General features: G+C 54.7%; 1 protein-coding gene across 1 annotated transcript; it reads right to left on the bottom strand.

Moving 5' to 3' along the window:
* Window positions 1–3,863: 3,863 nt before the first annotated feature.
* Window positions 3,864–13,615, bottom strand: PHB (prohibitin). Its single transcript, XM_028521774.2, has 7 exons — window positions 13,537–13,615; window positions 12,279–12,393; window positions 10,680–10,841; window positions 8,138–8,280; window positions 7,834–7,950; window positions 5,571–5,666; window positions 3,864–4,238 (listed from the first exon to the last, which is right to left on the bottom strand). Exons 2-7 carry the CDS (start codon window positions 12,364–12,366, stop codon window positions 4,026–4,028), a joined length of 819 nt encoding a protein of 272 aa, XP_028377575.1. The 5' UTR covers window positions 12,367–12,393; window positions 13,537–13,615; the 3' UTR covers window positions 3,864–4,025.
* Between the last annotated feature and the right edge of the window lie 1,671 nt (window positions 13,616–15,286).

Raw genomic sequence — 15,286 nt, 5'->3', positions numbered from 1 at the left:
GATAATTTAACAAAAGAGTGGGGGGGAGGTGTTCCAGACAGAAGCAAGAGAGAGCGAGCTGTGTGCCGGTGGCAGCGAGGGGACAGTCCACACACAGAGGCCACGTGAAGAGAGAGACTGGGGTCAGGGTGGGACACTAGTAGAGGGCTGGCCTGCGAGACCCCGAGAACCCCACGTCCGAGTGGCTTGAGGTGACTTACCGTGATGGCATGGAGGGAGAACACGGGGCGCCTTCACGCCCAGCCTTCGTTTCTAGCCTCGGTCCTGCACGCTGTATTCCTGCATCCGTTCATTCGACAGGCATTCAGTAACTCCCATCAGGAGGAGCCAGGCGTGTCTGGCTTGTTAAGAGAAAGACGAGGAAAGGGGAACGGACGTTGGGTCATCTGAGTGCCTTCCTTGCACTCCAGAGCTGTAGAGCTGGAGAAGGATTCAGATGAAGAGAGTGCTAAATGCCTCACGGGAGTGTGAACCAGGAGCTGGGCGAGCGGGAGGGAACAGACGGGGGAGCAGGGGACGTCAGTGCCAGCTCCATGGGGGAGAAAGAATTTGAGCTGGGACGCAAAGGACAGGGGACAGCCGACCCTGTGAAATGTGGGGGAAGGGCCGCCCAGGACAAAGTGACGCTAGGCACCGGGGGTGCGGTGAGAGCACAGGGGGGTGTGCAGCCAGGAGCAGGTCGTCTTGGTGCGTGTTTTCAGTGGGAAGGTTACTGGCATCGCTTGGGGGTAATTTTTCATTGTGTGAGTCTGCGCCGTGCAAAGGAGCTCTCATAGCATCCCCGCCACCGCCTCTGGCTGTTCCCACCTGCGTTTTCCAACAGCACTCCCCACTCTGTGGGAACCATTACCTAGGTACCTAGGTCTGGGACAGCAAGCAGTGAGACATCCAGTCGGACTAGAGAATCAGCGGCCACACCACAGAGGGCCTCAAGTGCCAGGACAAGGCATCTGCACTTTGTCAAGCAGGCAGTGTCCACTGAAGATGGTTCGGGAAGGCGAGAACGTGATCTGCTTTAGAAAAACGAAGTCTGGAGCAGGACGAATGGAAGGCTGAGGCAAGGCGGAGGAGTCAGCTCCAGCCTCCTGCAACGGCTCACCCAGGTTGTTTTCCACCAGGGTGGGCGGCTTTACCCACAATTACTGGCGGATGGCAAAGGTCAAGGGAGGTCCTATCTGCATATTCCTGCTGATTGCTGGGATGTCCTATTAGAGCACCATTTGCTACATCAGGGTCTGACTCCCATTCCTTTGTCTCTCCTCTTTTGGATCAACCCACCTGGGTGCGCCCACAGTACAATTCCTCCCTCATTGGTCCCCCCGCCCCCCAGGCCTGGGCAGAATTTGTGTAAAACTAGAAGGCAGAAGGGCAACCCTGTCAGGGTTTTCCCTCCCCTCCCTGTCCAGGATCCACTGCCTTCTTAGCGAGAGACCCTGGATGCCTGAACAAGGGAACTATTCAGCCCTACCCAAGCGGAGAGGAAGACACTCCCTGCTCTGCCCCTCCCCTGGCCAGGACAGGACACGGCTTTTGATCCACGGCCCGGAGAATCCCAGGCTGATGAAGAAAGGCCCATTGTGGCAGCTTCTGGAGAAACCCAGAGGCCATTAGGGGAACTCTGGGGCACAGCAGCCAGTTAACAGCCCTCGCACATTTGTGAAAAGAATTACAGCTTGCCGGAAGTCAAGGCAGAACGAGGCCGCCACGGGCACAAGCTGTGGCAGGGGGACTGACGGGCAAAACCAGCAGGAGCCCCCGACTGAGAAAGGACAGACCTGAGGCGGAGACCAGAGGCTGGGAGGGCGCCCCTGCCAACAGACACCTGGGGTGGGAAACCCAGCCTCCCAGTCAAATGCAAGGAACACAGCTGCTCTTCTGAAATGGTCCCCGGGGAAGAGAGGGGCCTCCTGCACCCCCTCCCCCACACTGCGCCACCAAGGGTGTCCAAAGCCATGAACGGCAGGACAGGAGGACGGCTGTGGAGTGGGAGCGGCCTGGAACCTACGTAGGAATCATGCCGCTTCTGCTCCGGTCTTAGATGTGTTTCAAGTCCAGAAAACTCATCATTTACAGGCCTTGCTATTCTTCACAAAAACGAAAGAGACCCTCAAATGAACAACCCCAGGACAGGGTAGGGAGCCGGACTAGATAGAGGCTGGTGGGAGTATCCAGAAGAATGAAGCTTTGGGGGGGGGTTTGAGGTTCAGCCGAGGGTCAGACCAGCACACATTTCTGGGGTGGGGGGTGCAGTATGGGAAGAGCTTCACTCCCTTTGGGGAGGCCCTGGGGGGACAGCAGGGTGTAGGGATGGGAAACTCAGTCCCCAGCCCCACCCCAAATCTCTGCATTATCCCTGCCTTTCTCAGCTGACAGCTGGCCTGCCGCTTGGGAGAAGAAATGCAGAACTGAGGTCAGAGGACGCCTTGCCTTGGCCAGGTGCTGGGCCCAGGGATTAAACTGACAGCAGAGGCTGAAGCAACGTGAGCGCTCACTGCACAGGGTCGGTCCCACTTTGCTCCTAGAAGGGTGAGGTGGGTGATGGACATGGCTCGCACTCCTAGTTCCACTCCCCCCACCCCCGCCACCCCAAATGCATCAGCTCGGCCCTCTCAAATGTCATCTCTGCATCAAAGCGAAGCAGAATAAGCAGCAGGAATCCACAGCAGAGCCCCCTCACATATATAAAGATCCAACTGGAGCGCACTGCGGGCTGTCTCTCTCTCTCTCACACACACACACACACACACACACAACCAGTCACTCCCTTCAGGGGGGAGTTGCTGACCACTGGTGGGCAGGCCTACAACACCCAGCTCCCAGTGGCACCAAAACCACAGAGTTGACGACCCTCCACTTGGCCACACCTACTGAGCGCCCACCTCAGGCCAGGCCCCACCTAACCAGGGACGGATCTGGAGCAGAGCACAAAGTGTTCTCTGAAACTCAGGCGTTTTCGGCCTTGCCAGAGGTTCCGTCCCACTGGCGATACAAACGTGTGCACACAGGAACTGCTGGAACACTCTGTGCAGCTCCCACGTGCGCGCGCACACACACACACACAAACCCACAGGACGGAGCTGGAAGGTCTGGGTGTCCTTTATTGACAGCAGTTTACACGCGCTTGTTTTCTGCCCGGGGCGTTCCCTTCCCAGCACGGGCACGGAGCCCTCTGGAAGGGCAGTCTCCGAGCGGGGGCCAGGAACGCAGGATGCATGGCTTTGGCAGGCATGTTTGGCCCCGGCAGGATGCAATCCTTCAAGATGGAATTCCACTGGGTGTTTGAGAGACACCGGGGCGGGGGGCGGGGAGGAAGTCTTCCGCAGGACTCACATCTCAGTCCAGGACCACACTCTCACTATCCAAGTCCGTCCCAGACTCAGGACCCTCAGGGGGCAGCAAATCAAGCCCACCCACCTTCACAGGGGCAGACTCTTCCATCTATGCCGTTTGTACACGCCTGCTTCTGCTACCCGCCCCCCACCCCCCGCACCCCCGCCAGACAATCAGCTTCATGGTAAGAGACAGACCACTTCCTCTCTGACCCTCCCGGCCCCTCTTCAGCTGGGTCTGTGCAGGAGCTGCTGCAAAACATGGAGGCCTGCGTTCTCGGTGGTGCTGTGTGCCACCTTCTTCAAATCTTGAGTAACTGCAGGGTCAGAGGCCACAAGTCCGCTCGGGCTGACAACTGTGCTCCCCAGCCGCTCGCACGCGGGACAGGACGCTGCCTTCCTTCTGCCAACCACCAGTGCCTCGGCCCCGAAGGCAGGGCCCAGCTGGCCTGTGTAGGCACTTGGCATTTTGGGTGGGGAGGTGGGTAAAAAAGGTGGGTGCAAATGAGAATAAGAAGTGAGTTTCATCTGATAAAGAGTAATTAGTGATCTGAACTGATTTTACTTTTATTTCCTTCACTTGAAGCCAATCACGAAATTTCACAGTGATTCTGGGGTGCGGGCAGAAGGAGGCGACGGTGAGAACCCTCGAGGCTGTGGCCCACACGGCCCGGGCAGCCGAGGGCGGCGCAGGCCTCACTGGGGCAGCTGGAGGAGCACCGACTGCCCGGACGGCAGGTAGGTGATGTTCCGGGAGCGCGAGAGCTGGTACGCGATGTCCTCCGCGGCCTCCAGCTTGCGCAGCTCGATCAGGCCGTCGCCTGCGCTGGCGAGCGAGTTGGCGATCAGCTCGGCAGCCTTGGAGTCGCCCTCGGCAGAGATGATGGCCGCCTTCTTCTGCTGCTCAGCCTAGGACGGCGGAGGCGGAGAGAGACCAAGGTCACACCTCAGGGCACTGGGGAGCAGGCCACAGCCTCGAAGGGCCCGGGTCAGACATCTCCGCTGCCTCCTCCTCCTCTAGGTGGGGTCAACGAGCACCATCCATCCACCCGGTCCTCTCCGGTCCTGTCCCCCTCACCCCTCATCATGGCAGGGATGCATTGTCAGCTGCATGAACAGCTGTCTCATTTCAAAGTCTTCATCAACACTAATAGCAATCTGGTCTGGCCACCCTACTCTGAGGCAGGAGCACCCCAGGGCAAGAAGAACAGGAGAGGAAGGCGCCATCAACCCTCAGACTCATCTTCCCCACCAGTCCCGGGTCAGATGACCACCAAACCCAGTGCAGCTAACAAGCAGGGGCGGCAGGCCCAGGTGACGCTCCCGAGCGCTGCCTGTGAGCTACAGGGGTCGCCGGCCATGTACCCAGGCACCCAGTACGGGACCTTCTAGGCTTCCTGTACTGGTATCAACAGGACGACATCCATCTGCAATGCGTGGCCTTCCCAAGCGTGGGAGCACAGTGACAGGCGAGTTAAATGAACACAGTTCTGAGGCTGCTGGGCCCTGGGACTGTCCACTCGACAAACGTTTACTGCGCACCGAGTACCCCCAGGCACAGTCTCGGGCACGTGCCAGACCCCAGAGGCAGGCAGTTCACATAAAGCAAAGACAGTTCCTGCCGTCGAGTTTACAGTCTCTAAAATGAAACACTGGCCGCCCACATATCCCTTGTATGTGGGACTTTAAGTACTAACGGGTCTTGAATGAGAATACTAACTCAAGAGGAGCAGTGGTGGGAGGCGGGGAACAGCAAGAAATAAATACACCTTCAGAGAGCCCGGAAGACCAGGCTGGGATGCAAACATGCGGTGTCCCACCGCACTCCGAACATCTGGACAGATTTAGGGTTTGAAAAAACCCAGGGACCACGGCGCATCTGGCGCAACATCTGATCCTCTGCGCTGTCAGCTTTCACTGCGTAACCATGGTTAAAAACGACCTCTTACCGAAGCTGCAAATGTTCTCGGAGAAACGTTTTTATCTGTAGGGGTGGTTTTGATCTTAGGGAAGTGGGGAAAAGAATGACCCTTCAGTGACTCAGGAACATAACTTCACGTATCCCTGACGGGCCCCCAAAGACTCTGGAACCAATTGCAGGAGAACAGTCCCTGCAACCCCCTTCCAGTGATCCCGGAAGAAGAGATGACAGATGATAAATTTCCAGGCCACCCAGCAAATGGGAGGCAGAGCACAGGAGGAAGGGAAGGGGGGGCTCTTGCCATCTGGTTGAACGCTCACCTTTTCCACCACAAATCTGGCCCTCTCCGCTTCCTGCTGGGCCACCTGTTTGGCTTCTACCGCTTCTGTGAACTCCTTCCCAAAGGTCAGATGAGTCTAGGGGGACAGAGTGAGCGCAAGATGAGGCAGTGTAATTGCTTAGACAGTGTGGCTGCAAGGCCCCCACAGCTGCCGGAGGGAAGAGGCCAGGAACGGCTCTAGCCCCGGGGAGGCAGCAGGAGGCCACATCACCCTTCCACCTCCCCGTCTGTGTCCGAACTGAGTTTGCACCCGGACTCCCTGGCTGCCCAAACTGCTCCTGCACAGCATTGTCGCCCTCAGGGAGACGATATTGGGGAGAAAACAGCCCACAGACACTGAAGGCATCTACTTGACTGAGCACCTCCCTAAGGAAGGAGACCTGTGGGTTCCAGGATCCCTGCCGGGACTGGTGCTCTTCCAAGGTCCTGACGGCCTATTTCAAGCCCCCAGGGAGGCCAGAGGGAGAGTGAGCCCCCGAGAGTGAGGGTGCAGCTGGTCCCCAGGGAGGCAAGAGCCCGATGCTCTGTGCTCACAGATGAGCCAGGCCGCTTCTTTCTCGCGGCACCCCCACCACCAAACGGGAAGAGGACAGGACGTGGGACGCAAACCGTGGTACTCCCTGTGTGAGCGCTTCTGGTGAAGGGCTTAAAAGCAAGAGGCGGCAGGTAAAGCTATTGCTTCGGGCGAGGGTTTTAAAACCCCGGTCCTCCAGACCTTCCCCAGTGACATCAACAACCGAGACTTGGCTGAGGCGACAGTCTCTAACGCTCATCATGCAAACAGGGGGAACAGACTTCGGAATGCCTACTGCCGGGTCTAGAGTAATTTACTTATTTACCAGCTTTCTATTACAAAGGAAGAGCTAAGGGGAAAAGTAACATTGGTTTTGCTACTGGATTCCTCCTCCACTCTCCACACCTCTGGTTTTTAAAGAAAAAGAGAAGCAGCTCCAAGTTTCTCCGGAAGAGGAAGCCCGAGTCCCACGCCTTCCAGAACTGTTAGCACTCCCCACTCTTCGACGGCAGCGGCTCTGCACTGCCTGCTGCACTTCTAAGACCCGGGCTCTTATTCCGAGTTTGGGGAAGAAAACGCAATCCTGAGAGATGAAAAATGAAACGTGCCATTAAGGAATAAAATGCCTCTCTCAGAGGGCCGGCTGAGGGCAGCAAATTCCCCAGGAAATCTAATTTTCTTCTCACACCTCTTAGATATGGTTTCTTGTGGTCAGCCCACACTCCCCCAGAACGGAGTATGTGGTTAAAGTCTAGCAAAACGCCAACCGTCTCCTCAGGTTTTACTTAGCCCTCTCTCACTGCCGAGGTGTTCGGGTCAGCAGTAAGAGGGAGAGCCCGAGGAATCGCGGGCAGGGGAGCCAAACGGCTGCAGCCCAGAGTCTCGCCAGCAGAGGGAGCCCACAGGCGCTTCCACGGGAGGCGGTGCCGCGTGCCCAGCAGCCAGCACCAGCAGCCAGCACCGGGTGTCTCGGGGTGTGACTGCTGAAACAGCTGCGCGGACGACAAGGGGAAAACGGTGCCTTTCCCTAGCGATGCACAGGAGAGCTCAACAGGGCACGCTCCACCTCACAGCCTGAACAAATCCCTCCAAGCGATTTTCCCACAGAATCCAGAAACATGACCCTTCCCCTCACCTCCTCGGTCTGAAATGCTATCCCGGCCTGTGCTGCTTTCTGTCTGAGTCGTGGCAATCAGTGCCACGTAAACGCACAGATATGCCGTGTCAAGAGGACAGCTCAGGTCTCTGAGACGTCCCCCGCCCCCCACGCCAGGCTTGGGGGAACAGAACCAGGCGTGTACAGCCCACCCCTCCCACCGGGGGTTCCCGGAGCTCACTTCACTGAGCTTCTACTTAAGTGCTAGAAAATTCCCACGGTGGGGCTGGGAGGCCTGCGCCAGGGAGCACGGCTACCCGGGTGGTTCTCTGGTCCCACCAGGCAGTTTCTTCCTGCGTCAACAGGGCCAACAAGCCGTCACTCCCTGGGAAGCTCGGGGGCACGGTCACAGGCACAGTCACAGTTTGGGGATGGTGGAAAAACTCAAGTTAGGTTGGGCAGGCCCAGAAATCAAGAGACAAATGTGTGGCAGGGGTGAGATTAAAGAACCCCAGACTGAAAACAAACCCGAGGAGAACGCCTCACGCTGCCAAGAAGTTTCCGCGCTTTCGAGTCTCCCCTCCAGGAAAGGGGAAGGCAGGCCCCTCCCGGCAGGCCCCCCAAGGACCTTACCAAGGACACGTCATCCAGGATGAGCCCGAAGGTTGCAGCTCGCTCGGTGAGGTCGTCGCTCACCTGTCTGGAGACCAGCTCTCTCTGGGTGATGAGTTCTCCAGCATCGAAGCGAGCCTGGCTCCGAGGGGAGGGGGGAGGCGCCGGTCAGGAGAAAGAGGAGGCAGGAAGGGACCCAGGAAGCTCCCAGCCACTTCCCAACCCCCCCCACCCCCGCAATGCCAAGCTCCTCCTGCCGCCTAGCGATGGGGGGGGGGCGGGGGAGGGGGGCACACTGCTCGAGGCCGCGGCCCTGCCCACTCACCACCACCGACTTGAGGATCTCCGTGGTGATGGACGGCAGCACGCGCTCGTCATAGTCCTCGCCGATGCTGGTGAAGATGCGCGGGAGCTGGCTGGCGACCGGGCGGAAGAGGATGCGCAGGGTGATGTTGACGTTCTGCAAATCTTCGGAGAGGGGACAGACGCTGGAGTTAAAAACAAAATGCACGGTGGCCTTCGACGTGACCTCCTACCCCAAGTGTGCTGCAATTTGTAAGTAAAGTTGCTACTTGTAAGATCCTGGAGGGCAAGGAGCAAGGACGCCTGGTTTCCTTGGTAGAGAATCCAGCAGGGCACCTTTGCTGGATTCTTAAAGGTTTTGGTTTCAGCGTGTCCTGAATGGCCCCTGATTCACACCATTCAGAGGTGTTCAGCAGGTGCCCCGGGACGGCTGGGACACGGAACGTACTACGGAAACAGGGCAACGCCGAGACTCCAGGGCAAGGCCTTTTCAAGGCCTGGCACACCAGCCCCCGTCGGGAGCACGCTCTGGGGGGGTTACTGCGGTTCAGCAGCCACAGTCCCCTTTGGACCAAAGCGACCGTCCGAAGGCCTGGGCTGCAGTCCCACTCTGCTGTTTACTCACTGTCTGACCTCACAAAGCTCCAGCCAATCTCAACTTGGTTCTGCAAGAACGGGGATGGTTTCATCTGCCTGCCAGGCATGGTCGGGGAAACTGACCGAGGACAACACCGTCCAGTGCGACAGATGGTAAGAGGCCATCAGAACCATCTAAGCCCTCTTCTCATTGCCTGGCCCAGCCAAAGGGCTGGGGAGCGAAACACAACGCCCCCTGGTGGCTCGGGCCTGCGCACAGCTACAGCACCGTCCCAGCTCCCTTACAGCCATTAGGAATACGGACCAAGCCCTGGCCGGCGTGGCTCAGTTGGCTGGAGCATTGTCCTGTAAACGGAAAGGTCAAGGGTTCAATCCTTGGTCAGGGCACATATCTAGGCTGCAGGTTTGACCTCCAGTGGGGGTGTGTACAGGAGGCAACCAATCAATGTACCTCTCCTTCTCTCCCTCCTTCCTGCCTTTATAGAAACAATGAAAAGATGTTCTCAGGTAAGGATAAAAATAATTAATTCATCAACTTAAAAAAAAAAAAAAAGGAATACGGACCAAGCACCCATGAGATAAGAATCTTGAACCAGGAGCCAAGAGAAGTGGGAAACGTACACATGCAAGCCCCTGATCTCGACAGTTCTCGAAGGTGGGAACGTAACGTACCCTTAGGACGACTACAAAACACTAGAGAAAAAAAATCCCAAAGAGGCGGGAAGTTGAGAACTGGGCTTTCAAGTTAGTCTGAGGTTTCTCGACGAACCCCACCCTCCCTGTGATTTCCTCCCTCGTAGCAGGCAAGCCAGACCCTCCATGGGGGCTCCCTCCTGGGTCCGCAGCAGGGGAGCTACATGACAGCTACGCCACACCCACGTACCCTTCCCCGTCCTGCTCCCGCCCGACACGCTGCCCACCCTGAAACCCCAGTTCAGACACAAGCCCCCTCGGGAGCCCGCCCAGCCACCTGCGGGCGCTGGCTGCTCTCCTCTGCTCCCCACACACCCTGCAACCTTGGCTCCAGTGCTCGCCACATGACATCGTGTCAGTTTGTTGGAGTCTCTACCTCCCTGGCTGGACTGGAGGCCCCGGCTCAGTCACCTCTGACCCACCCTCCCCCAGCACACAGCCGGGCGGCCACAGTGAGCAGACTTCTGCAGAGGCACAGTCCTGAGGGCATCGAGTGTCAATGAGACAATGGAGCGACCTCTCCGCTCACTGTGGGGAACTGTCACCGCTGAGCTGGCACCTGCTACTCCATTCACTGCCCGCGCACCTCCGCGCACGGGATGGGGGAAACAGTGACAGCGATCCACTTTAGGCCGTCTGGAAATCCAGTGGTGTGCAGGGCACCAGGAAACAGCTCCCAGGGATGCGGGCCTCACGCTGTGAGTGACAACGTGAAGTCAGCACTGCCGGACGCAGAGGCCTTGGCGAGTACGCCACAGCTGTGATGAAGAGCCGGTAGAGACCGGTTTATAGTCACTCTGGGGAACAGGAACCAATGGGAAGGGTCGACCGAGGGCAAAAAGGCAACTTACATATTTTTGAAATTGGGTCACTATGTAACCCTCAAAATAAATCTTTGAATATTTCTTTAAATTTGTACAGCTTGTGTGTACACCTTAAGTGTACAGGGTCCGGCAGAAGTAACACCTGCTTGAGTATGGTGGGTAAGGTAATGATACGAGTGTAATAATTTTTAGTCTTAATGTGAACATTTCCTCTAAAATGCTGTATGATGTGCTTGAGTGTGATATTGTTATGTTACAGAATTACATGCTTATGATTTTGTGATAAAAATGGCGTGTTATTTTTGCCGGACCCTGCATATATCTTTCCATGAATCCACATACAACACTCCAGGGAAAACATGCGAGGAATTCTTAACGTGAAGGTCAACCTCTTCAGGGTTGCACAGTGCCCATTCCGCTCTCTCTCCCTAACCCACGGGCAGGACTCACCTTTGCTGCCGGTGATCACCGGCACATTACGTGGTCGAGAGCGGCAGTCAAAGATAATTGGTTTCTGTACCCAGGGGATGAGAAAGTGCGTCCCTTCCCCGACCACGATGTCCTGCACTCCCCGGAACCGGTCAAAGATGACAGCTCTGTGCCCAGCATCCACTAGGAGCAAAGGATAATGATGGGTCAGAAAAAACCTCCTCACCCTGGAACCAAAGAACCATGCCGCCCTGGCTGGTGTGGCTCAGTGGATTGAGCACTGGACTGCAAACCAAAGGGTTGCCAGTTCCATTCCCGGTCAGGGCACATGCCTGGGTTGTGAGTCAGGTCCCAGAAAGGGTCACTTGAAAGTCAACCAGACATTGATGATTCTCTCCATCTCCTTCTTCCTCCCTTACTACCTCTAAAAATAAATAAATAAAATCTTAAAAAAAAAAAAAAAGAACCATGCCCTTGAAAGATCCTTGGAGCTTTCTGTTCATTTATTAAGTCTCCCCACTCAGTCTTCCCTCACTTATGGCCTCTGGAGGCTTCTGAACAGCTACAAAACTCAGCAATCACTTCCTGTCCCATGTGTCTTCCCAAGGACTTCGGTAATAGGATCTATTCCTCAGCATCCTTTCTCCCTGAAGTAACTGGCTGCTGATTTTCTGATTAACCACCCCATCCCCAAACTCCCATTAACGCATTTCCAGAAACCACCTCCCAAAGCTTCTTTCTATTACCCCAAGGCCTTCGCTGCTACCACAGTTAACCTGGCTCCGATTTAACCGAGCGTTCCCAGTAGCAGCTCCCCGACTATCGAAGTCCTAAAATATGGAAGGCCCCACTCTTTCTTTCCAGCCGTTGATCTCCCCCAGGGTTTTGAGGGGCTGTGGAGCCGCCCTGCTGACTCCTAGAGACACTGGCGACAGTGATGACTGCCTGGTTATGCTGGGGAGGCCCAAAAGGTCAGAGCAAACGCTGTGCCATGTAAGCAAAGCCAAGCAGGCTTTTCTGACCAGCTGCTTTACGGCTCTATAGTTGGTCCAAGTACCTTCATTCTTGGAAGGCGTCTTAAGTGACAAACTAGTTCAATCCCACCACCTGACCAGTGAGGAAGCTGTGACTCGCTTCAGGTCGCTAGCCAAGTGGGGAATAAAGCCCACTTCAACCCCTGCCGCACTGTTAATAGCTGGGCAATGCATCTTAAAGATATTTTCTCTGCAGCAGAGCAAAAGCTCCTGCTCAGGACAAGGTCACTGCAGGTCTGAAGCTCTTTCTGAGTTACTCCGAGCACGGGCAGAAGAGAGCCAACGAGATCTCTGATTCGGCTAGCCAGTGGAACCCTGACAGTGGGCTGCAGCACCTGGGCCGTGCAGCGTCACTTTGAATGAACTGCAGCCGCTGGAAACATCCCCCCAGCGACCCCCAGGTCAGGAGGCTCCTTGTGAACAAAGGCTCTGAGAGGATGTGCCGGACGGGGACTCTGAGGACAGTGGGACCACAGGAGATGGGAAGGCAGCAGGGGAGCCCTCTCCATCACAAACATGTTCACAGACGATCATGCTACCATCAGGAGTGCGGACCCACCGAAACCCTCCAGCAAAGATGCCTCACCATTATACAAGGCGGAATTTACCACGCCTCCCGCAACGGCCAAGGCCAGGCCGAACTTGCCAATGGATTCGAACACTTTGGCGGCCATGTCTCCTCCTGCTGGACCCACTCACACCTAAGAAAGTAAAAAACAAAAAACAAAAAACAAACTCGACTTGATCCCAAAATCCTCTGAGAAAGCCATCTTCTGCCACGATACTCATTCTCTAGCTGGCTAGTTACTTGGCCATTCCTGAAAGCTTGAAGTCATCCACTGAAAAACAGTAAGTGGCATTCTACAGCTTGAAAAATGGTAGTATCAATTTCTTTTTTCTTTTCCCACCATTTAAGAAAAGGGGTGTGAAGCACTTGGTTCAAAAACGGGCCCAAGGCATGGGCTCCGTACCCACAGGGAGCACCACACTAAACCACCCTCCCATTTTCCCCGACAAGCAGACCCCAAGGGAGGCTGGGCGGCTGCTTCTGTGCCATTTTGGTTTGGGAAAAGTAACTCAACGAATGTGCTACATGGTGATTCCCACAGCAAAAATAACAGTAGCTAACCTTTATATGGGACAGTCTTCCAATGACAATTTATTTAATCATCACACCAACCCCTCTGAAGCAGATTATTACAGTGAGGAAACTGAGGCACAGTGAGGTTGCATGAGGAGACCAAAATCGCACTGTTATTAAGTGGCAGAGCCAGAATCGGAACCTCGAGGTCTAATTCTAGAAGGCACATCATACCGCTTCTCAACAACAGATATTAATAATGGCCTGTTTTATGGAAGCAAGAGTTGGACGACATTCTGGGACCAATACAAAATAGAGTAAGTGGGAAGGTGGGACTGAGGCGGGACGGGCGGGAGCACGGCTGGAATCCACTCCAGTACTTAACTTTTCACTGCCCCGCCCCATGGTCGTCGTCCACTTCAGCCTCAAATCCAACCTCTTTGCCTCCCAGATGGCAACTCCTGAACTACCTTGATCTGTCCTCGTGCATTTAAATATTCCCTTTCCAAGGCCAGGACGCCCAGCCCTCACCACTCAGCCTTTCCATTTCTAATAGCTTCTGGATTATTCCTCACCCTGCCCCCATACACACCTCCCTTATTCTACGCAACCCCTGGGCTCGTCCTGGGCTCACCCCCGTCCCCCCTTTCCGAGGAGGCGGACCCACGCATGCAAGACACTCGCCTAAACTGAGAATGGGAGAGCAGAGAAGGACTGTAGAATTGCCCTAGAGCGGACCACAGCCAAACCCCTGCATTCTCACCTGCTTCCACTCTGACCTCCACATGAATTCCCCAGCCACACATACTGCGCAGGCGCCAGGCAGCTCCTCCTCTTCCCCGCCCTCCTCCCAAGATCCGCACCTTCAATTGGCTAGAAATAGCGCTGGGTATGCTGGGAAGGGTGGCTTTCAACCTTGCCCTGGCTCTTTGGCAATTCGCAGATGAACTGCAATTCCCAAAAAGCCATGCAAAGGCAGACCGGCGCTGAAAAGCCTTTTGTCTTTGGTGGTAAGCCTAGAGAGGCTGCCGCAAAGCCTTTTGGGGGCTGTAGTTTGTTGGAGGAGAACGCACGTGCCAATCGATGCTAGAACCTCCTTGAAGATGGGCCCTAGGGCTCTCCTAAAGAGTGGCTGGACCTGCCGCTAGTGGCAGAGATGGGGTGGGACAAATACATGGCCGATGAAAGCACGGGTGGGCACTTCGTAGAAAGTTGCGGTGAAACAACCGGTGGGGTGAGAGACGTTGTAGGAAATCTCGGAGTCTGGAACATTGATTGCTAGAACCATAAAAAAAAACAAACCTAGCCCTGGCTGGGGTAGCTCAGTGGGTTGAGCGCGGGCTGCGAACCAAAGTGTCGCAGGTTCGATTCCCAGTCAGGGTACATGCCTGGGTTGCAGGCTATGACCCCCAGCAACTGCACATTGATGTTTCTCTCTCCCTCTTTCTCCCTCCGTTCCCTTTCTAAAAAAATAAATAAATAAAGTCTTAAAAAAAAACTTAGAAAGTATCTGGGTTAGAGAACAAGGCCCAGAGAAAGGAAGGAATTTATTCAGGGTCACCGACTAATTTAGCAAAGAGGCTTGGCTTAAAGTCCAGGTCTCATGGACAAATTTTTTTTTTAATGTCTTAGTTGGGAAAGTTGCAAGAATAGTACAAAGAATTCGTGTATATCCTTTACTCAAATTCATCAATTACTAACAATTTGCTCCATTTGCTTTTTTCATTTGCGCTCTCTCTTCTAAGAATAAGGACATCCCTTTATATAACCTGAGTAACTTTAAACCACATGCTGCATTCCGGTTTTGTCAGTTGACCCAGTAATAAACTTTATCGCACCCCCTACCACACACAGGTTACAGTCGAGGATTAGGTACTGTATTCATTTCTCATGTCTCTTTAGGCTCCTTTAATCTGAAAATTCCCCCCAGCCCTCCTGTCTTTTATTATATTAAAAAGAAGGAGGGGGAGGTTTTTCTTTTTGGGTTTGTCTGATCTTTTCTCGTGATTAGATTCAGGTTTTGCATTCTCAGCTGAAATACTAACTAAGTGGTGTAGGGGCACTTAGGTCTGATGAAACCTGGTCCATTTCTGGATTTCTAGTAGGATTGGATTCTTTCAACTTCTTTTTTCCTGCATTTCTCTCCTCTCCTGTCCGTCCCCCTTCTTGTTCCCACTTGGTACAATCCAATAATCAGAGTGGTCCGTGGCAGCATTCTTCAGGTGATACGGGTTTGCCCTACCCAGCCACATTTCTTCCTCTTGCTGCTAGAATGCAAGCTCTATGAGAGCTGCAAGTTTAATTCTATTCCCAGAACATAGAAAACTGCTTGGCACGCAGTGGGCACTCAATGAGTATTTGTTGAATGAATGAATAATGAAGGGAGTGGAAGTGGTTGGTTGGGCAGGCTGTGGCCAAGAAACACAGACAGGATGCTCCGGAATCACGCAAGACTAGCCTTAGTATTGTTTGCTTCTATTCTAATCTCACTAGCAGGAATGCTGAGAATATGA

This window comes from Phyllostomus discolor, chromosome 8 (genome assembly GCF_004126475.2).
Source record: "Phyllostomus discolor isolate MPI-MPIP mPhyDis1 chromosome 8, mPhyDis1.pri.v3, whole genome shotgun sequence".
Classification (NCBI taxonomy): Eukaryota; Metazoa; Chordata; class Mammalia; order Chiroptera; family Phyllostomidae; genus Phyllostomus; species Phyllostomus discolor.
This window is presented reverse-complemented; position numbering and strand designations above follow the sequence as displayed.

Excerpts from the sequence above, each read along its gene's own strand:
- PHB (XM_028521774.2), bottom strand. The coding sequence starts at position 12,366 with ATGGCCGCCAAAGTGTTCGAATCCATTGGCAAGTTCGGCCTGGCCTTG. Across the intron at positions 5,667-7,833 it reads TCCTGGATGACGTGTCCTTG|ACTCATCTGACCTTTGGGAA; the intron begins GTAAGGTCCTTG and ends CTGTCCCCCTAG. Across the intron at positions 4,239-5,570 it reads CCAGATTTGTGGTGGAAAAG|GCTGAGCAGCAGAAGAAGGC; the intron begins GTGAGCGTTCAA and ends CCGCCGTCCTAG.